Raw genomic sequence first — 27,294 nt, 5'->3', positions numbered from 1 at the left:
CAGTGGACGTTACATTTCAGATGTGTTACGACCCATGGCTCTATTCTTCATTCGATCCATGCGAAACCCTACATTTCAGCAGGATAATGCACGACCGCATGTTGCATGTCCTGTATGGGCCTATCTGGATGCAGAAAATGTTCGACTGCTGCCCTGGCCAGCACATTATCCAGATCTCTCACCAATTGAAAACGTCTGGCCAATGGTGACCGAACAACTGTGTCGTCACAATACGCCAGTCACTACTCTTGATGAACTGTGGTATCGTGTTGAAGCTGCATGGGCAGCAGTACGTGTACGCGCCAACCTAGCTCTGTTTGCCTCAATGCTCAGGTGTGTCAAGGCCGCTATTACGGCCAGAGATGGTTGTTCTTGGTACTGATTTCTCAGGATCTATGCACCCAAATTGCGTGAATATGTACTCACATGTCAGTTGTAGTATAATATATTTGTCGAATGAATACCCGTTTATCATCTGCATTTCATCTTGGTGTAGCAATTTTAATGGCCAGTAGTGTATATCTTGTATATTCACATGTCAAAGTATTGGTTGGGAAATCTCTCGTAATTTTTGTGATGAACTGCCTAAATTCGACTTTTTTTCAATTTCTCATGTAATACCATCTCAGTTGTATTCCTAAAAGCATAACAACTGCAGGAATTGTAATTTCAGTCTTGACGAAATCCACAAACGGGGAGAAAAGTAAATGTGTGGTATGTTTACATATGACGTCTTAGAGTAAGATATGTCATTCGTCTCCCTATGAACCACGGACCTTGCCAAGCTGAGGTGGCTTGCGTACCTTGACGATACAGACGCTCGTACGATATCAGGTTTGATTCCATAGTTGAACAGTTGTGCCCTGCGACTGTATTCACTTCAATTAGAAAAGGAGCCATCAATCAGTCCCAGATGAATCTCAGTAACTATGTGGCCGTCTTCGTTGCAATAAATGTAAGTAAATAAATGTAACCTCTTGTACAGGAACATAGTTCCCACTTAACTATGTGCCTACACAAGTGATTTTATTGTTTTAACTAAAATTTACTGCACTGAATGGAAATTTGTGGTAAGGTCTTATGGGACCAAACTGCTGAGGTCATCGGTCCCTAAGCCTACACACTACTTAATCTAACTTTAACTCACGCTATGGACAACACGCACACCCATACCCGAGAGAGGACTCGAACCTCCGGCGGGGTGAGCCGCACGGACCGTGACCAGGCGCCTAAGACAGCGCGGCTACCCCGCGCATGGCCACACAGCGTCTGCATTCTACATACGCAATAAAAATTATTTGCTACTGATTGCTGTATACTTTACTACTTCAGTCGTACGATACCACAACCACAACTGACGGGTATCTTCGGTGGAGCACGTTCTAGCAGGTAAAATAGTCCCCCATTCAGAATTCATGGCGGGGACTAGTCAGAGAAAACAAAACTGCTATTTACAGGCCGGAGCGTGGATCCTCAGATCCCTTAATCGCGTAGGTAGGTTAGAAAATTAGAAATAGATAGGTTGAGGTTAGGTACAGTGAGTATTAGTGAAGTACAGTGGCGGGAAGAATAGCATTTTTGGTTAATCCAGTGCAGTGTTATCAAACGTAACAGTAAATGAAATGGCGGTAATACAGGAGTGGATACAATAATGAATAAGAAAATAAGAATGAGAGAAAGCTACTCTAAACAGCATAATGAACACATTATTGTAGAGAAGACAGGCACGAATCCAACATTCACTGCATTAGCACAAGTTTACATGCCAAATAGTTCCACAGTTGATAAACAGGTCGAAAAAGCGCAGGACGAGATAAAATAGAATATTCAGTTAACTGAGAGAGACTGAAATTAATTGTGAAGGGGACTACAATTTACTTCTGCCAGTACCTCGTCTCCTACTTCCCATACTTTGCAGAAGCTCTCCTGCGGTCCCGGCAGAACTGGCACTCCTGAAAGAAAGGATGTTGCGGAGACGTGGCTTAGCCACAGCCTAAGGGATGTTTCCAGAATGAGATTTGCACTCTGCAGCGGAGTGTGCGCTGATATGAAACTTCCTGGCAGATTAAAACTGTATGGCGGGGCGAGACTCGAATAGAGGACCTCTGCCTTTCGCGGGCAAGCGCTATACCATCTGAGCAACCATCTGAGCAACCATGACTTATGAAATCGTTATTTCAGTAATACTCACACTTGTCAGCACCTGAAATATTTGGAATTGTAGTTATTACATTCTTCTTGCAGTCTGGTGGTATTTTCCCTGTCTCATACATCTCGTCGACCACGTGAAATGGTTTCATCATGGCTCTCTCTCCCAATGGACAATAACATTACCGAAATGGAGGGACCTGTTCGTAGTCTCTAGCTGAATCCAATGGAACATCTTTGGAATCAGTTAGAACGTCGACTTTACTCCAAACCACAGCGTCTCAGCTTCTCTTTCTCGGCTCTTCAGGAATAATGGGCTGCCATTTCCACCGCTTCTTTAATTACATTGCCCCAGTACGAAAATGTTGACGACAGAAATTTGGTATTTTTGTAGTCATTATAAGCAAGGACCATCTCAAATCGAGATTTTCCTATAGCTCAGAGTTTCGTTGGTGGACGGAAGACACATTTGACTTTGTTTCTTCAGTAATCTTCCCGTTTTCGATGTGTGACAAGGCGTCACCAAACACGGGTGCGACCATCATGATGCTGTAAACAGAACCTGGATTCACCCGAAAAAAGGACGTTTTGCCATTCGTGCACCCAGGTTCGTCGTGGAGTACACCATCGCACGCGCTCCTGTCTGTGATGCAGCGTCAAGGGTAACCACAGCCATGGTCTCCGAGGTGATAGTCCATGCTGCTGGAAACGTCGTCGAATTGTTCGAGCAGATGGTTGCTGTCTTGAAAACGTCCCCATCTGTTGATTCGGGGATAGAGACGTGGCTGCACGATCCGTTACAGCCATGCGGATAAGATGCCGGTCATCTCGACTGCTAGTGACACTAGCTCGTTGGGATCCAGGACGGCGTTCCGTATTACCATCCTGATCCCACCGATTCCATATTCTGCTAACAGTCATTGGATCTCGACCAACGCGAGCACAATGTCGCGATATGATGAACCGTAATCGCGATAGGCTACAATTCGACCTTTATGAAAGTTGGAAACGTGATGGTACGAATTTCTCCTCCTTACACGAGGCATCACAACAACGTTTCACCAGGCAACGGCGGTCAACTGCTGTTTCTGTATGAGAAATCGGTTGGAAACTTTCCTCATGTCAGCACGTTGTAGGTGTAGCCACCGGCGCCAAGCTTGTGTAAATGCTCTGAAAAGCTAATGATTTGCATATCACAGCATCTTTTCCTGTCGGTTAAATTTCGCGTCTGTAGCACGTCATCTTCGTGGTGTAGCAACTTTAATGGCCAGTAGTGTAGTTGTCACGCGTTCGCAGTTCACTTGCCTGGCCAGTCGAGGTGCCGGGTGAATCGAGTCTACTGAGTCTGGGCCAGCCGGAGTGGCCGTGCGGTTGTAGGCGCTACAGTCTGGAGCCGAGCGACCGCTACGGTCGCAGGTTCGAATCCTGCCTCGGGCATGGATGTGTGTGATGTCCTTAGGTTAGTTAGGTTTAATTAGTTCTAAGTTCTAGGTGACTGATGACCTCAGAAGTTAAGTCGCATTGTGCTCAGAGCCAATTTTTTACTCTGGTCCGTGATACCAATGGGCGTGTCCTCCTATTCCCGACACGCTCACTTCTGTGTCCACTAGCCCTGTATTAATATGAAAGACTGACTTTGCAGCAGCGCCCACTGTGTGGAGAAGACACGCCCGCAGAGTAGGAGAAGGGCGGCTTACTGAGGAAGAGGCTGCTGGCGACCCGGCCGTTGTGGTCCCTGGTCTTGACGGTGAAGTTCCTGGAGGACTCGAACAGCAGCGGGTAGCCGCGCCGAGACCGGATGGACGAGGCCAGCAGCGTGTCCATCACCAGGGCCTGGCCGCGCAGCTGCACGCCGCCCGACACGATGCGCAGCGATCCCATTCCCTCCTGCAACAGGACAAACGACACGTGCACCGTCTAGAGCCCTAGTCTCTCCTTTTAAATCAAATGGAACTACGTGGTTCCACAGACCTTTTTCAAGTCTCAAACATCTATGATTTACGAGGGCTATTCGGGAATTAGGTTCTGATAGGTCGCGAGTTGGAAACCCCTGTGAAAATTAAAAAAAAAAAAAGTCTTATTTGCAACAGTTAGACGCACCTTCCACTACTTCTCTGTAGAGTTACCGCTCCGACTTACAAGAGGAAGCCACGACGTTTAGTACGTTCACTGCAAACTTCGCACACTCATAGTACTTCATGAGGACAACAAAATGTCTAAGCAGTAGCGCGTACTTCTCAAGCGTTATTGAGAAAATCGCAAGATAATTTCGGTCGTCAAATATATACCTGTGCGTGGCCATCTTCGCCGCGAAGTGGCGGCAGCCGAGTGGTTAGCGTTCAAGCATCAACGGCACGTGATATATATCACATCTTGACTCGACGACGGCCGAATAATGCCGTAGAGCGTCGCCAACCAACATTTACGTGGTCAGTGGTATGGCGTAAAGTGCACCACCCACACCTTGATACGGGAACGCGCGCACTGTGTTATCAGGTGGTAAATGGGAAATACGTGACTCGTTCCAGGTTGTATGCAATTCATATGGCGGACGAGCCACTGTGTCCGCAGTGCAATGTTATAGACACACAGGAGCATCGCCTGATATGCGGGCCTTCGGCGGACGTATGGTGTTTGGTCAAAAAAATGATCGCCTTCCTCCGTCGGGTGGGGCCGCAAGCATGCGGGAGGCCGTGTGGATGTACCGCCGAATTGCTCAACACGTGGGGCGTGAGGTCTCCACAGTACATCGATGTCGTCGCCAGTGGTCGGCGGAAGGTGCACGTGCCCGTCGACCTGGGACCGGACCGCAGCGACGCACAGATGCACGCCAAGACCGTAGGATCCTACGCAGTGCCGTAGGGGACCGCACCGCCACTTCCCAGCAAATTAGGAACACCGTTGCTCCTGGGGTATCGGCGAGGACCATTCGCAACCGTCTCCATGAAGCTGGGCTACGGCCCCGCACACCGTTAGGCCGTCTTCCGCTCACGCCCCAACATCGTGCAGCCCGCCTCCAGTGGTGTCGCGACAGGCGTGAATGGAGGGACGAATGGAGACGTGTCGTCTTCAGCGATGAGAATCACTTCTGCCTTGGTGCCAATGATGGTCGTATGCGTGTTTGGCGCCGTGCAGGTGAGCGCCACAATCAGGACTGCATACGACCGAGGCACACAGGGCCAACACCCGGCATCATGGTGTGGGGAGCGATCTCCTACACTGGCCGTACACGACTGGTGATCGTCGAGGCGACACTGAATAGTGCACGGTACATCCAAACCGTCATCGAACCCATCGTTCTACCATTCCTAGACCGGCAAGGGAACTTGCTGTTCCAACAGGACAATGCACGTCCGCATGTATCCCGTGCCACCCAACGTGCTCTAGAAGGTGTAAGTCAACTACCCTGGCCAGCAAGATCTCCGGATCTGTCCCCCATTGAGCATGTTTGGGACTGGATGAAGCGTCGTCTCACGCGGTCTGCACGTCCAGCACGAACGCTGGTCCAACTGAGGCGCCAGGTGGAAATGGCATGGCAAGCCGTTCCACAGGACTACATCCAGCATCTCTACGATCGTCTCCATGGGAGAATAACAGCCTGCATTGCTGCGAAAGGTGGATATACACTGTACTAGTGCCGACATTGTGCATGCTCTGTTGCCTGTGTCTATGTGCCTGTGGTTCTGTGAGTGTGATCATGTGATGTATCTGACCCCAGGAATGTGTCAATAAAGTTTCCCCTTCCTGGGACAATGAATTCACGGTGTTCTTATTTCAATTTCCAGGAGTGTATTTTATTTGCGATTCCATTCTATTTACGCAGTGTAAAATTGAACTGCAATCGATATTCTGAAACCATAAACACATCCAGTCAGTCTGAGACATCGCGATGTTCAAATGGTTCAATAAAATAAATAATAAAAAAAACCGTAATCACTGGATCGAGTCCCGTTGGTCAGTTTCTTTTTTAAATTTCTAACACAGTCATTTTCTTTACTATTTATATTATAATTGGTTTAATGGGAAAAGTAAGTGTAATCGGATGAGCTTTTATTAAATTCACAGTGTTATTTGGCAGTCTACAAATTTTCTTTATCACAAATAATATAATATTCATAACTATCGACTAGTAAACGACCAAACGCATAAAATGGTACTGATAATGTATGCTTGACCGTGATTTGAGAAATACCTTATACCAGGAAGGAATCCTAAACGATTTGTTACCTCCAAGTTTTGACCGGCACAGACTGCTTTCGAAAGATGTACAATTAATCGTCGCTTTCGACATTAGAAGTTGCAGGATGGTATTTTTCGTAAAAACATGGAAAAGTTAAACGGTAACAGCTGAATAAATGCAATGTTTCTGTAAAAGCAAGGTCCTTCGCGGTTTTCCGTGGAAAAACAAACCTCGTTAACATTTTCAAAAACCTCTCTTTCAGACGATAATTTGGAAATAAACCATGCATAACGCAACATTTCCTTAAATATCGGCGCTGATAATTGGTCATGAAGTATCGACCATTTTTAAATAGCGTCTTCACGAGAAGCAATTTCCCCCTCTCTTTTGATTAAATACGAACAATTTTGAAGACATGGACAAGCATACATTTTCAGTATTACTTCATGCGTTTGGTCGTTTACTAGTCGATAATTATGAATATTATATTGCCAGCCGCGCTGGCCGTGCGATTCTAGGCGCTTCAGTCCGGAACCACGCGACTGCTACGCTCGCAGGTTCGAACCCTGCCTCTGGCATGGATGTGTGTGATGTCCTCAGGTTAGTTAGGTTTAAGTAGTTCTAAATTCTATGGGACTGATGACCTCAGATGTTAAGTCCCATAGTGCTCAGAGCCATTTGAACCAATATTATATTATTTGTGATAATAAAAATTTGTAGAATGTCAAATAACACTGTAATTTTAATAAAAGTTCATTCGATTACTCCAATTTTGCCCATTATATCAATTGTAATATAAATAGTAAAGAAAATTACTGTGTTAGAAATAAAAAAAAAAAAACTGACGAACGGGACTCGATTCGGCGATCCAGCGATTACGGGGCTTGAACGCTAACCATTTTTTTTCTTGTTTTTTCTTATTTTTTTTTTTTCGCGACCTGGACTCGAACCCGGGATCTCCTGCTTACACGTCAGACGCTCTATCCATCTTTTTTTTTTTCCTTTTTTCTTTTTTTTCATTTTGTTTGTTATTGATCGTTGTGTTGGGTCGTTGCGGACATCACATGACATCCGGTCAAGTTCGTTTGTTGATCCTTCTACTCAGTTTTTTTATTACAGAGGCCAACCAGCTCTCTGACCGAACACGCTGAGCTACCGTGCCGGCACCATTCGGCTTTTGTCGCTTCGTGGTAAAAATGGCCACGCACAGGTATATACTTGACGACCGCAATCATCTTGCGATTTTCTCAATAACGCTTGAGAAGTACGCGCTACTGTTTACACATTTTGTTGTCGTTTAGAGTACTACAAGTGTGCGAAGTTTGCAATAAATCCGAGTTCCAAACGTCGTGGCCTCCCCTTGTTATACATGTGTAGTACCGTTGTGCCACCTTTCCAATACTCTCGTCATAGAAGGCAGCCGCCTGTGCTTTCCGGCAATATACTACGCTTGTCAAGACCTCGTTGTCTGTGCCAAAATGTTGTCTTCAAAGCCAGCGGTTCATGTGACCAGAGATGAAACTCAGGGGCAGCCAATTATGTGCTGTAGGAGCATGTTCACTGCCCCTGCAGAGTGCAGCCGAGAATTGTCTTGAAGAAATAACCCGCATGACAGTTGTGCTATGTAGGCTGCATGACATCAAGCGAAATCTCTCACCGGGCCTTCGTAACTGCCTGGAGACGCCATTTCCTTGGCATCTTTATGTGCTCAGTGTGCAATCAGAACTGAAAAGACTGACGGGCGTGCTAGAGACACAGCCCAACACATTTGATCAAAGCTTCATCGGATTTTCACTGTTGTTTCCATTTCGTAACCGATCGGAACTTACTTTCCAGATAGCCCTCGTATTTATCCAGCGATGAATGAAAATTTTTACCAAGGCTGGGATTTGAACCCAGGTCTCTTGCTCTCTAGGCAGATTCACTGACCATTACACCACCCAGGCACAGTGGCTTTGCACAACTGCATGGAATACCATAACACGCCTCTCTCCTCATTCCGAATTAGTATAGATGTCTCAGCACACTTGGTACTCCCCTTAGACTCAAACAGCATTCTAGATGCTCTCCAGCTGTATTGGAATAGCACCTCACCATCGAATGAAATGGTGTGTTTAGATCTTACAGGCTGTCATAGGAGAGGTCCCCAGTGCCCTTACACACATTGAAAGAAACTAAACGAATGAAACAGGGATCCTGCATAAAACTCACGCCAAGATGATTTAATCAAATTATACGACTACAGAGACCCTTTTCATGTCTCAAACATATATGACGTATACACAAAGACTGAAGCAATAAATCAGAATCTGTACGAAGGCCGGAATTCGAACCCAGGTGCAGATGCGCTAACAAGTACGCCACACTCGCACAATGGCTTTGCACGACTGCACAGACTACCCCAGCACGCTTCCCTCTTAGTGATATGTCCCAGTGATAGTAACAGATAGCCGCCCGGTGTGGCCGAGCGGTTCTAGGCGCTTCAGTCTGGAACCACGCGGCCGCTACGGTCGCAGGTTCCAACCCTGCCTTCGGCATGGATGTGTGTGATGTCCTTAGGCTAGTTAGGGTTAAATAGTTCTAAGTTCTAGGGGACTGATGACCTCAGATGTTAAATCCCATAGTGCTCAGAGCCATTTGAACCATTTTTGTCACCCCAACAGGCACGATTTACACCCTTGTATTCCATATGGCGACGGGGAGGGCGTTCCATTAATGATAAACACACCCTGTAGTCATGGTTTACTCATACCATTCATCATCTGTAGATTCTTTTTTCTTTCGCTACTGAAAATAATTTCCCATAATGAGGCTCAAAAATGGTTCAAATGGCTCTGAGCACTATGGGACTTAACTGCTGAGGTCATCAGTCCCCTAGAACTTAGAACTACTTAAACCTAACTAACCTAACGACATCACACACATCCATGCCCGAGGCAGGATTCGAACCTGCGACCGCAGCGGTCGCGCGTTTCCAGACTGTAGCGCCTAGAACCGCTCGGCCACTTCGGCCGGCTCCCATAATGAGGGAATACTGCAATAACGATAGTAGATTCATTGTTGTTGTTGTGGTTGTTTTCAGTCCAAAGACTTGCTTTCTGCATCTATCCATGCAGTAGCTTCGTAGAATTCGGTAAAGGTGTAACACTTTCCTTTCTCTTCAGTGTTCACGAAAAACACCGCATGATTCAAATAGAAAGAACAGTTATAAGTTGTTTATTAAAGCTATAAAAGATAGAAACACGTAAGGTGCATCTTTTTTTGTTTTACCGTTTTTGTAGCAACATGGGACTACACCACGAGAGAAATCATATTGCATGTCGCATTTTGTGCAAAGTCAGTTCACTGTTCAACGTGCACTCCGCCGTCGATTTGGCAAGAAGCCACCTCTGCCCAAGCGGAGGCACACAAAGTTCTTGGAAGTTTATTGCACATGCAAATGGAAGAGCACAGGTCGGCCACGTACGTCTGATGAAAATGTCGGGCGTATCCGAGATGCATTCGCACAGAGCCCTCGGAAGTCCATAAGACGGGTAGGCCAGGAACTTCAACTTCCTCAATAAACGGTGCGGCTTGTTCTGAATCGATGCCTGGCCAATGAAGCCTCCTTACAAGTAGCAGTTATTGCAGCAGTTGCGTCCCGTCGACTATAAGAGAAGGTATATATTTTGTATTTCAATTTTCCAGGATACGGCAGCGGACACTTTCTCGGAATGACTCGACATTTAGGACGAATCGACTATTCATCTACATCGGGTTCAGTAAACAGTCACTATTTAAGAATTTGGTGATAGTAAAAGAATGGCGTCATTGTCGAAAATGAAAGAGACTCACCGAAAGTGAGTGTATTTTGTGCTGGTTCTGTTCATAAAGTTTATGACCTTTCACTTTGCGTAGTAAACTGTGAGAGGAACGTCGTATCTGGTAACGTTGCAGAACTGATCGTTTCTTCAGCCTCATGAAGGTTCCAAAGGTTTCATTTTTGTGCGTAACGACCCTATGCCTTACATTCACCTTCAGGTGCGGCGTCACCATAACAACAACATCCCACAAGGTTGAATTGGAAGACTAAAACAACATCTTGTTCGTAGCTTTCCATCTCCCAGGTCACCAGACCTTACAACTTGCGCTTTTTTTCCGGGAGAGTGCATAAAGACAGAGACTTTGTCCCATCTACGACAGATTGTAAGAGGTGAGAAATCAAATCGTTGAATGTCTCGCTTGAAGAGACAAGAACCTGTTCATTCGTCTGTGGAACGAAATGGACTAACGTTTCGATGTTTCTCGAGCAACGCGTGGTGCTCATGTTGAGTATGTGGTGTATTGTCTATGAGACATTGTCAACGTGTTTACGTTTCTCATAGTTTGTCTATAATAAGCAATAGAAATCTGTTCTTTCTTTTTGGACCACTCTGATGGCGGTAGCATAAAAAAATTATGCTTTTCGTACACAAATATATCCAATATGTGTATTGATGTACTTGCGAATTTTCCGCGATCCACAAGGGAAGGAAGAGTTACCATCTAGAAGACTGTAGTCTATAGACAAAGCAATAAATTACGGCCAGGGAAAAATGAAAGAACCTGTGACAATCGTACCTGCATTCGCACAACTGCTTTTAGATTGGGAGACGCTACATGAGTGTCACAGTATTCCATAATGTCATCGGAAGGCAGAGTTGATTACGGGAAAAAATATTTCGAAATGTAGGTGAACGTGATTTTCAAGTACGAGGAAAACTGTCAAATTATGTGTACATAACACTACTTGCGCTCAACAGTGCGTGAAATCGATATCTTTCATTAACAATGAGAAGTCAGCTTTAGCGCTCACAAAATACCGGATAATGCTTTCCTTTCCGGTGAACGGTAATTCAGTTCTGATTTCTGAAATTGGAAAAAACTACATTATTGTAATCATAACTTTAATGTCGATTTATAAATAAATTTGTCTGATTATTACTAAAACATAGCCTATCACTTCAGCAACTAAGCAACGACTATCATAAACGGATGAGAAACAACAATACATGCTAAATTTGTGATAAATATGCTAACTGTTAAACGTCGAGAATTTACTACACATAGTTATTTAACATTTTATGACACAGAAAGCTTAATAAAAGTAAATGGAAAACTACGTAGGACTTGAAGAGGTTGTCTGTAGCATATCTCCGTAGGATTACACTAAGAAAAATTAGATTATGGTAAATTCATTTTAAATCACGGATAAAATACATTTTATATACCGTGTTGCACTGGATTTGATGCCCAGATATTACAAATTAGCATTATATAAAGATTAAATCGACAACACAATACATCTCTAAGAATAGTTTAAATACTTATTAACTGAATTCACTAAAGACCAGACAGTTTTATGTTCTACCGAAAATTATTTGAAAGATAAAAATGTAATACAGCACAACAAGTGAAAGATGTGATGCCATTCACTAATGTTGTAAAAACATAGACGCAAACTGCGTAAATTGGCGGACACATATAGAATGATAAACAAGTGTTTAAAACAAACAAAGAATGTATCAAAATGCAGTTACATTTCACAAAACTCATATAACGTCAGTGAATAGCGTTTTAAATATAAATTCTAAGGGAGCCACATTTATACACCACATATGACATCTACAAAAACAATCTGAGGAAGTTAACATATTTCGCATTCAGTACCTAATGGGATGACGAGTATCATTCCAGTATAACGGAAATAATAGTTTTGCACAGAAATACAACAATTCTGTTTAATTTCATATGACTATGAACTACGTGGTATCATTGGCCTGACTTAGCATACCTGATATTAACATGGTGGAAGCTTTTCGTTTCATTAAATTGTAGCTTCAGTCCTATATTAGTTGTGATAGGAAAACTACTTTTTGTGGTTACGTTTAATTTAGTCTATCACACGACGTATGCATGTACTAACACGAGTTAAAATAAAGGAGCTTGTTAAGAATACATACGGTTTCATGCTAGATATTCAAATCTACGTTTTTGCTCTGCAAGTCACCACATTTTGCAAGTTACACCGAATGACTATTGAAAATGCAAAATAGTAGACTCAAAGTAATACTCCATCATGACTACGTGAATAGTGGTCGTTCTTATATAGATAGTGTTGTTATGTGTTTTTTGTTAGAAGTAGCACTACAGCAGATTATTTTAATAATTGTAAGTGAAGATATTTCCTCCTGAAAACGGATTCAAGTCACTTTATGGAGAGCGAAGTGCACCCGCCATAAGCGAAAAGATTTATAGTATCAAACACAGGAACAACTGCAATAAGAAGAACTGAACGTCTTTAGTGGAAAGATATGAGTAAGTCAAGAAAACATTGAAAATGATGAAAACAAAATTTTTGTGTAAGAGAGCGATATGTTTAGGATGAAAATTGTAACTCAAGGGGTCAGTGATATGTAGACGAGCAAAGAGTGACGTGTAATGCAACTGGTCATGGTCTGTGAACTGAGAAGAAGAAAACTATATTGACGGTTACTGTGATAAGAAATATAAAAAAGAATGCGAAGCAATAATGAACGATACCTCATTTATTTGAAAATGACATTGTGCCGGTGACGTAATGTTGAATGTGTACAGGGCACGAAAGGGAGAATCAACGCGATGAAGATTTTCTCAAGAAATTTACGTATCAGGAGAAAGTCATAGGCAAAATGATATTCAAAACACGAATAATCTGCAGCATTAAGAAAAAATCGTGGAAGTAACAAAAGGCGATGGTTAAGAACTACGCCTTTGTGTTAAGGGGTAACGTATGCACAGTGGGAATACTTCGGAAAAAAAGAAGGAAACGTTATAAAATGCAAAGTTATTAAGGTAATGTAGCTAAATCACGCACAGTTGTTAAGGAATATTTCATGGATAAACACTTACGTTTTCATATTTACTGAAGTTATACATTTTTAATTATAAACAACTCAACTAGGTGAGTAAAAATGTTCCTTTTTTGAGAAATCTTTCGGAACGAAATCTGTCAGAAGTTTGAAATATCTATTGATATACCCTTACTACGTATATTTGTTGAAGAGGATATTGACATCTTCTTTCGCTAAATTTTTACAGCTCTCCAAATTCCTCTGAAAAAAAAATAAGAAATCAGACAGTGCAGCCAAAGCAGAGTTACTAAACACAGCCTTCCGAAACGACTTCACAAAAGAAGACGAAGTAAATATTCCACAATTCGAATCCAGAACAGCTCCCAACACGAGTAACGTAGAAGTAAATATCCTCGGAGTAGTGAAGCAACTTGAATCACTCAATAAAAGCAAGTCTTCGAGTCCAGACTGTATAACAATTAGATTCCTTTCGGAGTATGCTGATGCATTAGCTCCATACTTAACAATCATATACAACCGTTCGCTCGACGAAAGATCCGTACGAAAAGACTGGAAAGTTGCACAGGACACACCAACATTCAAGAAAGGTAATAGGAGTAATCCACTAAATTACAGGCCCATATTGTTAACGTCGTTTTGCAGCAGGATTGTGGAACATATATTGTGTTCAAACATTATGAATTACCTCAAAGGAAACGGTCTATTGACACTCAGTCAACATGGGTTTGGAAAACATTCCTGTGAAACACAACTCTCTCTTTATTCACAAGAAGTATTGAGTGGTATTCACAAGGGATTTCAGACCGATTCTATATTCCTGGATTTCCGGAACGCTTTTGACACTGTACCACACAAGCGGCTTGTAGTGAAATTGCGTGCTTATGGAATATCGTCTCAGTTATGTGACTGGATTTGTGATTTCCTGCAGAGAAGTCACACTTCGTAGTAACTGATAGAAAGTCATCGAGTAAACCAAAAGTGATTTCTGGCGTTCCCCAAGGTAGTGTTATAGGCCATTTGAATTTCCGTATCTATATAAACGATTTTGGAGACAATCTGAAGAAGAAAGATTAAGGAAAGGCAAACCTACGTTTCTAGCGTTTGTAGACTTAGAGAAAGCTTTTGACAATGTTGACTGGAATACTCTCTTTCAAATTCTAAAGGTGGCAGGGGTAAAATACAGGGAGCGAAAGGCTATTTACAATTTGTACAGAAACCAGATGGCAGTTATAAGAGTCGAGGGACATGAAAGGGAAGCAGTGGTTGGGAAGGGAGTAAGACAGGGTTGTAGCCTCTCTCCGATGTTGTTCAATCTATATATTGAGCAAGCAGTAAAGGAAAAAAAAGAAAAATTCGGAGTAGGTATTAAAATTCATGGAGAAGAAATAAAAACTTTGAGGTTCGCCGATGACATTGTAATTCTGTCAGAGACAGCAAAGGACTTGCAAGAGCAGTTGAATGGAATGGACAGTGTCTTGAAAGGAGGATATAAGATGAACATCAACAAAAGCAAAACAAGGATAATGGAATGTAGTCTAATTAAGTCGGGTGATGCTGAGGGAATTAGATTAGGAAATGAGGCACTTAAAGTAGTAAAGGAGTTTTGCTATTTGGGGAGCAAAATAACTGATGATGGTCGAAGTAGAGAGGATATAAAATGTAGGCTGGCAATGGCAAGGAAAGCGTTTCTGAAGAAGAGAAATTTGTTAACATCCAGTATTGATTTAAGTGTCAGGAAGTCATTTCTGAAAGTATTCGTATGGAGTGTAGCCATGTATGGAAGTGAAACATGGACGATAAATAGTTTGGACAAGAAGAGAATAGAAGCTTTCGAAATGTGGTGCTACAGAAGAATGCTGAAGATTAGATGGGTAGATCACATAACTAATGAGGAAGTATTGAATAGGATTGGGGAGAAGAGAAGTTTGTGGCACAACCTGACCAGAAGAAGGGATCGGTTGGTAGGACATGTTCTGAGGCATCAAGGGATCACAAATTTAGTATTGGAGGGCAGCGTGGAGGGTAAAAATCGTAGAGGGAGACCAAGAGACGAATACACTAAGCAGATTCAGAAGGATGTAGGTTGCAGTAGGTACTGGGAGATGAAAAAGCTTGCACAGGATAGAGTAGCATGGAGAGCTGCATCAAACCAGTCTCAGGACTGAAGACCACAACAACAACAACAACTGAATAGCCGTCTTAGTTGTTTGCAGATGATATTGTCGTTCATCGATTAATAAAGAGATCAGAAGATCAAAACAAATTGCAAAACGATTTAGAAAATATAACTGAATGGTGCGAAAATTGGCAGTTGAACCTAAATAACGAAAAATGCGAGATCATCCACATGAGTGCTAAAAGGAATTCGTTAAACTTCGATTACACGATAGATCAGTCTAATCTAAAAGGTGTAAATTCAACAAAATACCTAGGTATTACCACTACGAACAACTTAAATTGGAAGGAACACATAAAAAATGTTGTGGTGAAGGCTAACCAAAGACTGTATTTTACTGGCAGGACACTTAGAATATGTAACAGATCTACTAAGGAGACTGCCTACACTACGCTTGTCCGTCCCCTTTTAGAATACTGCTGCGCAGTGTGGGATCTTTACCAGACAGGACTGACGGAGTACATCGAAAAAGTTCAAAGAAGGGCAGCACGTTATGTATTATCGCGAAATACGGGAGAGAGTGTCACAGAAATGATACAGGATTTGGGCTGGACATCATTTAAAGAAAGGCGTTTTTCGTTGCGACGGTATCTTCTCACGAAATTCCAATCACCAACTTTCTCCTCCGAATGCGAAATTTGTTTTGTTGACGCCGACCTGCATAGGAAGTAACGATCGCCACGATAAAATAAGGGAAATCAGAGCTCGTACGGAAAGATATAGGCCTTCGTTGTTTCCGCACGCTACACGAGATTGGAATAATAGAGAATTGTGAATGTGGTTCGATGAACCCTCTGCCAGGCACTTAAATGTGATTTTGCAGAGATCCATGTAGATGTAGATGTAGGGAGTTAGGAGATTGAGTGTTTTAATACACACGCTTTTGTAGAAGTTCCGGATCTGCTCAATACCAAAAGAAATAGAATTGCAACGTAATATTCAAGAATTGAAATTTCAATAGCATGTAGTAAATGAACGTTCAATAAAAATTCTTTCACAATTTTGGTCGCTTTCACGAACGTTGCCACTGGAAGATACAAGGTCAGTAGTGTCGAAATGGCTGCTTAACTAGCGAACAAATACAGAAAGTGAAAGACAAAGCATCAATAATAGTTGGCGATATCATTAAGAAGACAGCCATCCTTTCATGCCATCAGCATATAGTTTACGTTTTGCGTGAAGAAGACATACAGGATGCACGGTGGTAGAAAGGAGATACTGAAAAGCAAAATTAAGGATGGGCTTTGACTGAAGCAAATCAGTTGCATAAACAGAAGATGGTGAAGCAAATGGGATATCAACAGTACCCTATTGCATAAGAAGCACTCCGTCGTCAGGCCACAAGTGACCCATCGGGACCATCCTACCGCCATGCGGATAGGAGGGGCGTGTGGTCAGCACACCGCTCTCCCGGTCGTTGCGACGATTTTCTTTGACCGGAGCCGCTACTATTCGGTCGAGTAGCTCCTCAGTTGGCATCACGAGGCTGAGTGCACCCCGAATGCATAAGAAGAAAGCTACCTTAATAAAAGGGAGCTTTGCAGGTGTCAGTTGCTTTTGGGCTACTTATTTTATCTTGAGCCATTATTATGTACTGTATATGCGTGACATTTGGACAGTGAGAGCATTAGAGAGAAGGAGACATTAGAGAAGGTTGGTACAAATGAAGTCAACGGATGAGAAAGCTGACATACTGGAAAGAGCAATTTCGGAACCAAGTACCCTGAGGAACCTTAAGAAAAGAAGGCACAGTGAAAAAAACAGACTCTTCGGAGACCGATCGAGGAATCCTGGAAATTATTCGTTTTGTAAAAAAAAGAACATATATTGGATTATGTATAATTTGGGGACTGATAGAAATGGCGACGTGAATATATTATGGCAGGCAGGTACAGACTGAACATTACACATCGAAATTTATCTTCTGACCCACCCCTTAATTGTGTGAATGTAATAACATGAACAATACTACACAACGACTAGTACAAACTGCGACCCACACAAGTTAATCCACTGTAACTCGATCAATATACTTCAATAATGAAACACATAGTTGCAATGGAATAATAGAGTAGTACATAGATGATGGATGTATTACGTTAATCAGTAAACGAGCTTGTATCGATTCAGAGGAATATTCCTTTAGTCCTGAGTTTCGAGACACAGAACGCGTATGCTCGACAACAGGACCGCGAGGGACTATAGCCCTGCGAGGATTTAACATTTGAAGTCTGTCGGCGGCGCCGCGAGAGCCGTTATGATTTAGTGCCAGCGAGAAAAGTTCAGCGCGTGCCATTTGTTGCGCTCAGTGTGGCGTGCAGCGGCGGCGCGGCGGCGCAGGGCTGCCACCGTTCCGGCCCGGCCGCTCTCGGGGCCGGCCGGCCGCAGACCGCAGGGAAATTTTCCCCCGGGGAGAGGAGTAGTCGGCGGCGCTAATACGGCGAGTTGGGCACTATCTGCTAACTCAGCTCGCCCGCGGAGTTGAGTTAGCCACCCGCCGAGACGTGACTTCGTTGGCAGGAGTTGGCGGCCCCGTCGCTGGGACATCCCCACTCCCCGAAGGCGGCCACGCCTTATCCAGTAAACACCTGCTGCTCCCTGGCGGTGGCTTCCTGTCTGGCTAATCTTCCGAGGTGAAATTCTCTCCCTACATCCAAACAGTCCTCTCTTTCCATTAAACAGTATCGCAGTGGAGGTTGTATACGAAATTCGAAGGCATCGCTCTGGACATGTTTTAGCGTACTTGTTTTCACAATACACTGCTGGCCATTAGAACCATAGCATCACGAAGACGACATGCAACAAACAAGAAACTGCCGTGAAGAGTACTACCGTGATATACAACCTATGACAGTAATATTCGGTGAATTAAGTGAGAATGGTCGAACGGGCAACACTGGTGACTCGAAATGCTGCACCTGCGTAGCGGCTTGTGTTGACAACCTGCCCCCTTCTTAGTTCAGTCGAGTATTGTGTGTGTTCCGTGTGTTGCTCGGCGTAGCATCCTGGTGAATTCATTGCAGTTTAATCAGATTTTTCAAAGGGATCGGTATAGATGGCAACTTCAGAGTTAGCAATGATATCCTTTGTAGGGGATGACAATGAGCTTCTTTAGCCCGCATCTCGTGGTCGTGCGGTAGCGTTCTCGCTTCCCACGCCCGGGTTCCCGGGTTCGATTCCCGGCGGGGTCAGGGATTTTCTCTGCCTCGTGATGGCTGGGTGTTGTGTGATGTCCTTAGGTTAGTTACGTTTACGTAGTTCTAAGTTCTAGGGGACTGATGACCATAGATGTTAAGTCCCATAGTGCTCAGAGCCATTTGAACCATTTTTTTTTTTTTTTTTTTGACAATGAGCTTCCCTCCTTTTCCATGACATATCAACAATCCGACTTTGCGATCTGCTTCCTGGATCTTGTAAACTTTTTATTCTGTTTCTGGGTGCAGCTATCGAGATCGTATTGCATCGTCCTGTGAAATACGCTGCCGATCAAATATCAGTAGGGTCAATGCATGCTGTCACTGAAGTGACAGATAATGTAAGCCTCCCCGAAAGGTCTAGTACAGAATTGTTGAGGCTTCGTCCGCAGCTCGTGGTCGTGCGGTAGCGTTCTCGCTTCCCGCGCCCGGGTTCCCGGGTTCGATTCCCGGCGGGGTCAGGGATCTTCTCTGCCTCGTGATGACTGGGTGTTGTGTGATGTCCTTAGGTTAGTTAAGTTTAAGTAGTTCTAAGTTCTAGGGGACTGATGACCATAGATGTAAAGTCCCATAGTGCTCAGAGCCATTTGAACCATTTGTTGAGGCTTCCGCGACTCTTCATGGCGTATTGCCTGCTGGTTCCTGTCTCAGGTGCTTCGGTAGACGTTAGTTTAGTGATTTTATTGACGAAGAAGAAAGCCTATTTGTGGAAAAGCCCATTTTTGGCAAATACATTATTTATTAAACATGACCTGTCTGAAACGATTTTGTGTCAGATTACATTACTTAAACTTCAGCCTCATGCGACTCTCGAATGTCCTTTGTGTTGACTTATTGTCTGGAGATTTAAAGACTTATGGCTACTGTTACAGTTCCAGTGATCAAGTGCAGATTAGAACGAAATAACACAAACTCGAGCCAAAAAAATTGTTCAAATGGCTCTGAGCACTATGGGACTTAACTGCTGAGGTCATCAGTCCCCTAGAACTTAGAACTACTAAAACCTAACCAACCTAAGGACAGCAAACACATCCATGCCCGAGGCAGGATTCGAACCTGCGACCGTAGCGGTCGCGCGGTTCCAGACTGTAGCGCCTAGAACCGCTCGGCCACTTCAGCCGGCAAACTCGAGACATACTCACACTTTGTAACTGGATGATGTCCTATTGTGTTAAACATTTATCGTAACATTATACCATTTGACGAATAGATTAAGACATTTTTTAAAAATTTTAAATTCGGTCAAGAATTATATGAAATATTGAATACCAAGTTTTTGTTGCTGTTGGAACTATTAGATAGAGAATATGCTAGTGGCACTTGGCCGTTTAGTAATAGCGATACATGACGCACAGTCGGTAGGTAATCAGGCTAAACTTTAGACTCGGATAGAAGCAGTCTGCAATATTTTTCCTCTGGGCCGCTTTCAAGTTAACTATAACAATGAATGTTGCTTTTCTGGGATGTGTATTTAATGAAAATGTCACGGAAATGTGTACTCGTATCAAACACTCTATTTTTTCACCAAAAGTAAAAATAAAAACATATGTTTTCTTTAGAATGGTTGTGTTTTGTACCATCCCTTTCAGTAACTGACATACTTGTTGGCAGGCACAGCACTGAATAGTAAATGCCATGAGTGTCGAGCCAGTGGACTGGTGGTGACATGGGCTACCGCTACAAGCAATTGAACATACTGCAGCAAAACCAAGTAGCGATGTGGCCTTGCCAAGTTGAACCGTAGCACTTTATCGATTAACATGCCACAGATGTAGTGGTAAACAGATACTGGAGATGTTACTGAATGCTACCGCACTAACACCTTACAGAGCGTAATGACGACACTTACGTTTAGAAATGTAAGCAAATAATGAAAGATTGTTATTAACAGGAAGTATACTATAGTATACTGTAATACAAATGTTCATTTAACGAATCGGGGTACAGATAGACAGAGCAAAATTAAGGATCATAATAAAAAGAGCTTAGCATACATCTCTGAATAACATAAAATTTACACAATTTGTCGTTGAAGTGCAAATATGGAGTTTCAGTGAAGAGGTTACAACACAGCGGAATGGAATAGTATTCTCCCTTTAGAAAAGCAACATGTATGGATGCTATGTCATTTCCTGTGTACGCAAACTGCTAGCGGAAGATCAAAACCCAAAGTAGTCACACTATCCATATTTTAGACAGAAGCTTCTCAATTCCTTTACAGATGAGATACAAATTCAAGGAATTCTCCCCATAAACCTAAGTCGATCATTCGTCATCCAGTCAACGATCCAAACGTGCTCATTCTACACTACTGGCCATTATAATTGCTATAGAACTGATATGTGATTACATTTTCACGCAATTTGGCTGCATAGGTCCTGAGAAATCAGTACCCAGAACAATCTCCTCTGGCCGTAATAACGGCCTTGATACGCCTGGGTATTGAGGCAAACAGAGCTTGGATGGCGTGTAGAGGTATAGATGCCGAAGCAGCTTCAACACGATATCACAGTTCATCAAGAGTAGTGACTGGCGTATCGTGACGAGCCAGTTGCTCGGCGACCATTGACCAGACGTGTTCAATTGGTGAGACATCTGGAGAATGTACTGGCCAGGGCAGCAGTCGAACATTTTTTGTACCCAGAAAGGCCCGTACAGGACCTGCAACATGCGGTCGTGCAATATCCTGCTGAAATTTAGGGTTTCGCAGGGATCGAATGGGGGGTAGAGCCACGGGTCGTAACACATCTGAAATGTAACGTCCACTGTTCAGAGTGCCGTCTGTGCGAACAAGAGGTGACCGAGACGTGTAACCAATGGCACCCCATACCATCACGCCGGGTGAAACGCCAATATGGCGATGACGAATACACGTTCCAATGTGCGTTCACCGCGATGTCGCCAAACACGGATGCAACTATCATGATGCTGTAAACAGAACCTGGATTCATCCGAAAAAATGACGTTTTGCTATTTGTGCACCCAGGTTCGTCGTTGAGTACACCATCGCAGTCGCTCCTGTCTGTGATGCAGCGTCAAGGAAACTGCAGCCATGGCCTCCGAGGTGATAGTCCATGCTGCTGCAAACGTCGTCGAACTGTTCGTGCAGATGGTTGTTGCCTTGCAAACGTCCCCATCTGTTGACTCAGGGATCGAGACGTGGCTGCACGTTCCGTTACAGTAGTACAGTGGCATTCAAATGCGTTTTTCCTGAATAACTCGAAAACCGTGGCTTCCAGCGAAAATGTATCCCGGTACAAAATTTATCTACATTATATTTCCAACAAACATGTACTGTTCATTATTTCAGCAGTATTAATGGTCTGCGTGTAGCGAGCGAGAGTATACGAAAATCTAGATAATGGTTTTCGAATGCGTTGTGGGTTGCATAAAGTCCATATGCAGGGGAGGCTGAATCACAAATGGTTCAATTGGCTCTGAGCACTATGGGACTTAACATCTATGGTAATCAGTCCCCTAGAACTTAGAACTACTTAAACTCAACTAACCTAAGGACGGTACACAACGCCCAGTCATCACGAGGCAGAGAAAATCCCTGACCCGCCGGGAATCGAACCCGAGAACCCGGGAGTGAAAAGCGAGAACGCTACCGCACGAGCACGAGCTGCGGACGGCTGAATCACCATGTATACTACATTGAGCTGGGGGTCTTGGGGTGAGCAGTAATCTCCTTTTTGCCGAGGGCAACAAAGTGCTTGGGAAAGTCTCGTCTTTATGAGCTTGTTGGACGATACAAAATAATTCGCAGAATTTATATCTGGTGTGGAAAACGGAAGCGTGCTCTAAATATACGAAAATGTAATTCACTTAAAATGAGTAAGAGAAACAATCCTGCAATGTTCGAATAGAGTGTCAGTTGTGTGCTGTTTCATACGATTACGTTGATTGAAATGCCTAACCTTAACGGTGCCAAGTACCATGAACTACACTACTGGCCATTCAAATTGCCACACCACGAAGATGACGTGCTACAGACGCAAAATTTAACAAACAGGAAGAAAATGCTGTCATATGCAAATGATTAGCTTTTCAGAGCATTCACAGAAGGTTGGCGCCGCTGGCGACACCTACCACGTGCTGACACGAGGAAAGTTCCCAACCGATTTCTCATACACAAACAGCAGTTGACCGGCGTTGCCTGGTGAAACGTTGTTGTGACGCCTCGTGTAAGGAGGAGAAATTCGTATCATCACGTTTCCGACTTTTATAAAGGTGGGATTGTAGCCTATTGGGATTGCGGTTTACCGTATCGCGACATTACTGCTCGACTTGGTCGAGATCCAATGACTGTTAGCAGAATATGAAATCGGTGGGTTCAGGAGGGTAATACGGAACGCCGTGCTGGATCCCAACGGCCCGTATCACTAGCAATCCAAATGACAGGAATCTTATCCGCATGGCTGTAGCGGATCGTGCAGCTACGTCTCGATCCCTGATTCAACAGATGGGGACGTTTGCAACAACCATCTGCACGAACAGTTCGACGAAGTTTGCAGCAGCATGGACCATCACCTCGGAGGCCATGGCTGCGGTTCCCTTGATAGTGTACTCAACAACGAACCTGGGCGCACGAATGGCAAAAGTCATTTTTTCGGATGAATCCAGGTTCTGTTTACAGCATCATGATGGTCGCATCCATGTTTGGCGAAATAGTCGTGGACGCACATTGGAAGCGTGTATTGTCATCGCCATACTGGCCTATCACCCGGCGTGATGGTATGGGGTGCCATTGGTTACACGTCTCGGTCACCTCTTGTTCCCATTGACGGCACTTTGAACAGGGGACGTTACGTTTCAGACGTGTTACGACCCGTGGCTCTACCCTTCATTCGATCCCTGCGAAACCCTACATTTCAGCACGATAATGCACGACCGCATGTGCAGGTCCTGTACGGGCCTTTCTGGATACAAAAAATGTTTGAGAGCTGCCCTGGCCAGTACATTCTCCAGATCTCTCACCAATTGAAAACGTCTGGTGAATGGTGGCCGAGCAACTGGCTCGTCACAATACGCCAGTCACTACTCTTGATGAACTGTGGTATCGTGTTGAAGCTGCATGGGCAGCTGTACCTGTACACGCCATCCAAGCTCTGTTTGACCCAATGCACAGGCGTATCAAGGCCGTTATTACGACCAGAGGTGGTTGTTCCGGGTACTGATTTCTCAGGACCTATGCAGCCAAATTGCGTGAAAATGTAATCACATGTCAGTTCTAGTAAAATATATTTGTTCGATGAATACCCGTTTATCATCTGCATTTCTTCTTGGTGTAGCAATTTTAATGGCCAGTAGTGTAACTTATGATTGGTATATGGAACGGCACATCAGGCGTAAAACGCTCAAGTATTATTCAGGAAAAATGTAACGTCGCAGCCTGAGACTAAGTGTACATGTTATGAGGTTGTTTTGAGGAAGAGTTCGAAACACTATGGTATTGAGTGGACGAATACGTACTAGACAACAGGACATAAAACGCTGCTCAGCGCAGGACATGAGGCCGCCCTCTGTATATGTAAAAGTGCCTCGTATCTGTCTGCGAGGGCTGGTGCAAAATTTTAAGACGTGCGTCTGGCTGTCGGCGCGTTGACAGGTCGTCAGCTTTTATTATTCGCCGGCGCCTCCTTACGTACCTGTTGTCAGAGACGCGCAAGGAGTGGCGTCGGATTGCGGGCCTCGGATTGGCCGCCCGTCACGAGCGCCGGCATTACGGTAATGCCGGCGGATGGGGCGCGCCCGTCGTGTAGCGGCGGGCATAAGCGGCGCCGAATGGCCCGCGAATGCTCACGAGGGCCGTAAGGCGCATTCTTTACGGCTGTGTTTATACGGCGCGTAAAAGCGGGGCCGCGCGCGCGCCGCGAGTGGGCTGCTGTAGTGTGGTGTAGAGTGTAGAGGGCCGCCGCTGGCTTTCCAGTTCCGGCGGCCGGATGGCGGGCATTTCCAGCTTCCCCCCTCATACCACTGTGCTCACTCCGTGTTGTCCCAGGGGAGAGCGGTACGCGGCGATGGTGTCGTGTTCCACCTGAACGAGGACTCACTGACCACGCGATGGCGCTGCCATATAAACACGAAAGAGAAGACTGCTTTTTTCTCACTCATGTTCCCGATCTGGTCACAAGTGCAACCGAAAGTCCTGTTCTTAATCCATTTCAGTGCCTGACGTAAGACGTGACGTGAATATTTCTATTATCAAACCACAATTTATGAAAGATGTTTGTATTTTATTTATAGGATTAAGTAGGAATAATTAATGTTTGTCATGTTGGAAATAATTGTGGTAGCAGGAGAGACCGCACATTGATATAATTTTAAAATGGTCGGGAGGGACCGCGTATGGATACATTTAAGAAAAGAGTGGGAAAGACCGCGCATTGATACATTTTGTGATGGTAGCAGGGATTGTCTGCACCAGAAAGCATTGTTGGCGGGAGAGACCGTACTTTAGCGTTCGTAGGAGGTCAGTAGTAAGCGAGATGGAAAGCGAGTAGTAAGCGAGAAGTGGATCGAGTCGGTAGCAGGTCCGAAGCGAGAGGTTGGGAGGAGCGGTGTGCCCGCCAGCCACTAGCTATGATTTACAAGAGATTATAAACGGATGTACAGAGACATCAGCTAACTATTATCATATGAGGAACTAATATTATTGAATTAATGTTTTGAGAAACTCAAGACTACTGAAGATATGTTTGAGCAACGCTAGGTGTAAGATTATTCTGAAAAGTAAGTCCCATTTGAACGTTTGTAAAATCATTTCATTCAGAATTTAATTAATTTTGGCCCGTAATATTGCATTACTGATTATAAGCCATTCCAAAAACCATCAAGGTAAAACTTTGGAAAATTTTATTGTTGTCAAGAAAAATGTAACTATGAATTACGTAACTTCAGTCAAATTAATTAAAGAATAACGTTAGCTTTGCTATTAATTAATAACGTCGGCTTTGATAATAAATACAGCCACTTATTATGACAGCCCACCAGCAGCTAAGAGAGTATAGTAAAACAGAGTATGTATATTGATGTCGCAGTTCGATGTAGCAGTCAGATGGCGATCCAGCAACAGTAAAAAAGGTAAGGAACAGTTTTGGGTTATTGCAGGTAACGACTCAGGGCCACGACGACGTTTCGTCAAAATAATCAGAAAATCACTTTTAATAAGCATCATTTAAATTTATATGGGAAGATTGAGAAAGAGGATTAATTGCAAATGTAAGATTTCATTTCTTATTATTAAGCAAGAGATAGAAATCCTAAGGGAAGGTTTCATAGTTTATTGTAGAAGGGAAGGTTCTGTAACAAAAGAGATATAGAGGAGACGGGAAGGGTTCATCGTGTTTTCCATTATTACATCAAATTACACACTGTATGAGCGCAAACAGAGCGAAATGATAAAAGATGCATAGCACTGTGCTGTAGGAATAATTTTTTTTTTTTTTTTTTTTTTTTGTGCCGGTTACGGTTCTGAAGCATCATCAACGACCGGAAAATTATCACAGATGTATCACATGTCATAAATTCTTTGACATAAATCAGCACCGAAAACTATGAGAACCCAAAAAAATAAAACATAGTGACACGATTAAAATATGATGGCACATTAACACAAGAGCAACATGTGATGTACAGCAATGGAAGTCAAAGCATTTTGACTTGTATTGCTGTGCATCAAATGTTGTCCTTGTGTCAATGGGCGATCATTTTTAATCTTGTCGCAATTTTTGTTTTTCTTGGCAATTACGGTTTTCGGTGGTAGCTTATATGATAGCATGTACGGCATGTGACACATGTGATAATTTTCCTGCCGTGGATTATGGCTCAGAACCTAAACCGATAACAAAATAAAATAACATTATTACACACAGCACAGTGTTATGCAGTTTCTAAAACTTGTACATGCTGTTGAACATCGCTTAAGGAAGATGTTCAGAGGGAAATGACTTGCAAAACACAGCAGCGAATATCCTTTTTTTCCTTCAAAAGTACCGTAATTGTCCCATACTCTAAAGTTCAACAATTATTTAAATAGAAATAAACATTTTAACGTAACATGTCTTCATATTAGAGTAAGAACTCCTCCCGAACAGGCGATGAAGGCCCAATGATACCGACCGGCCTCCGTGTCATCATCAGCCCACAGGCGTCACTGGATGCGGATATGGAGGGGCATGTGGTCAGCACACCGCTCTCCCGGCCGTATGTCAGGTTCCGAGAACGGAGCTGCTACTTCTCAATCAAGTAGCTCCTCAGTTTGCCTCACAAGGGCTGAGTGCACCCTGCTTGCCAACAGCGCCCGGCAGACCGGATGGTCACCCATTCAAGTGCTAGCCCAGCCCGAAAGTGCTTATGATCGGTGATTTGACGGGAACCGAGGTTACCACTGCGGCAAGGCCGTTTGCTATTAGACAAAGGAGTGTAAAATAATTCTACTAGTCTCATACAGACTCCTAACCCCATTCAGATAGTTCTGAAAACTTGTGTTTGAGAATCTTTAATAGCTACCAAGCACATGAAATATATCATACACGGTCCAGTAACATTAATTTGACCACTGCCTACGTGCGACGTCATCATGGAATAAGTGCAGGATATGTACAGCGTATCCAGGGTGGACGGTGGGAGGGGGGACGAGAACACAGAGAAACAGTGCAACCGATGGCATAATGCGGAAACGAAGCGATTTATCTAACGTCCAATGGGCATGATCATTGG

The 27,294-nt window shown here is 43.8% G+C and overlaps 1 protein-coding gene across 1 annotated transcript in view; it reads right to left on the bottom strand.

Moving 5' to 3' along the window:
• LOC124789089 (delta-sarcoglycan) overlaps positions 1-27,294 on the bottom strand; it is a 254,439-nt gene that overhangs the window by 88,881 nt on the left and 138,264 nt on the right. The window contains exon 2 of the mRNA XM_047256378.1: positions 3,846-4,035. Coding sequence (XP_047112334.1) covers positions 3,846-4,035 — 190 coding nt within the window. The remainder of the gene's footprint in view (positions 1-3,845; positions 4,036-27,294) is intronic.

This window comes from Schistocerca piceifrons, chromosome 3 (genome assembly GCF_021461385.2).
Source record: "Schistocerca piceifrons isolate TAMUIC-IGC-003096 chromosome 3, iqSchPice1.1, whole genome shotgun sequence".
Taxonomy (NCBI): domain Eukaryota; kingdom Metazoa; phylum Arthropoda; class Insecta; order Orthoptera; family Acrididae; genus Schistocerca; species Schistocerca piceifrons.
This window is presented reverse-complemented; position numbering and strand designations above follow the sequence as displayed.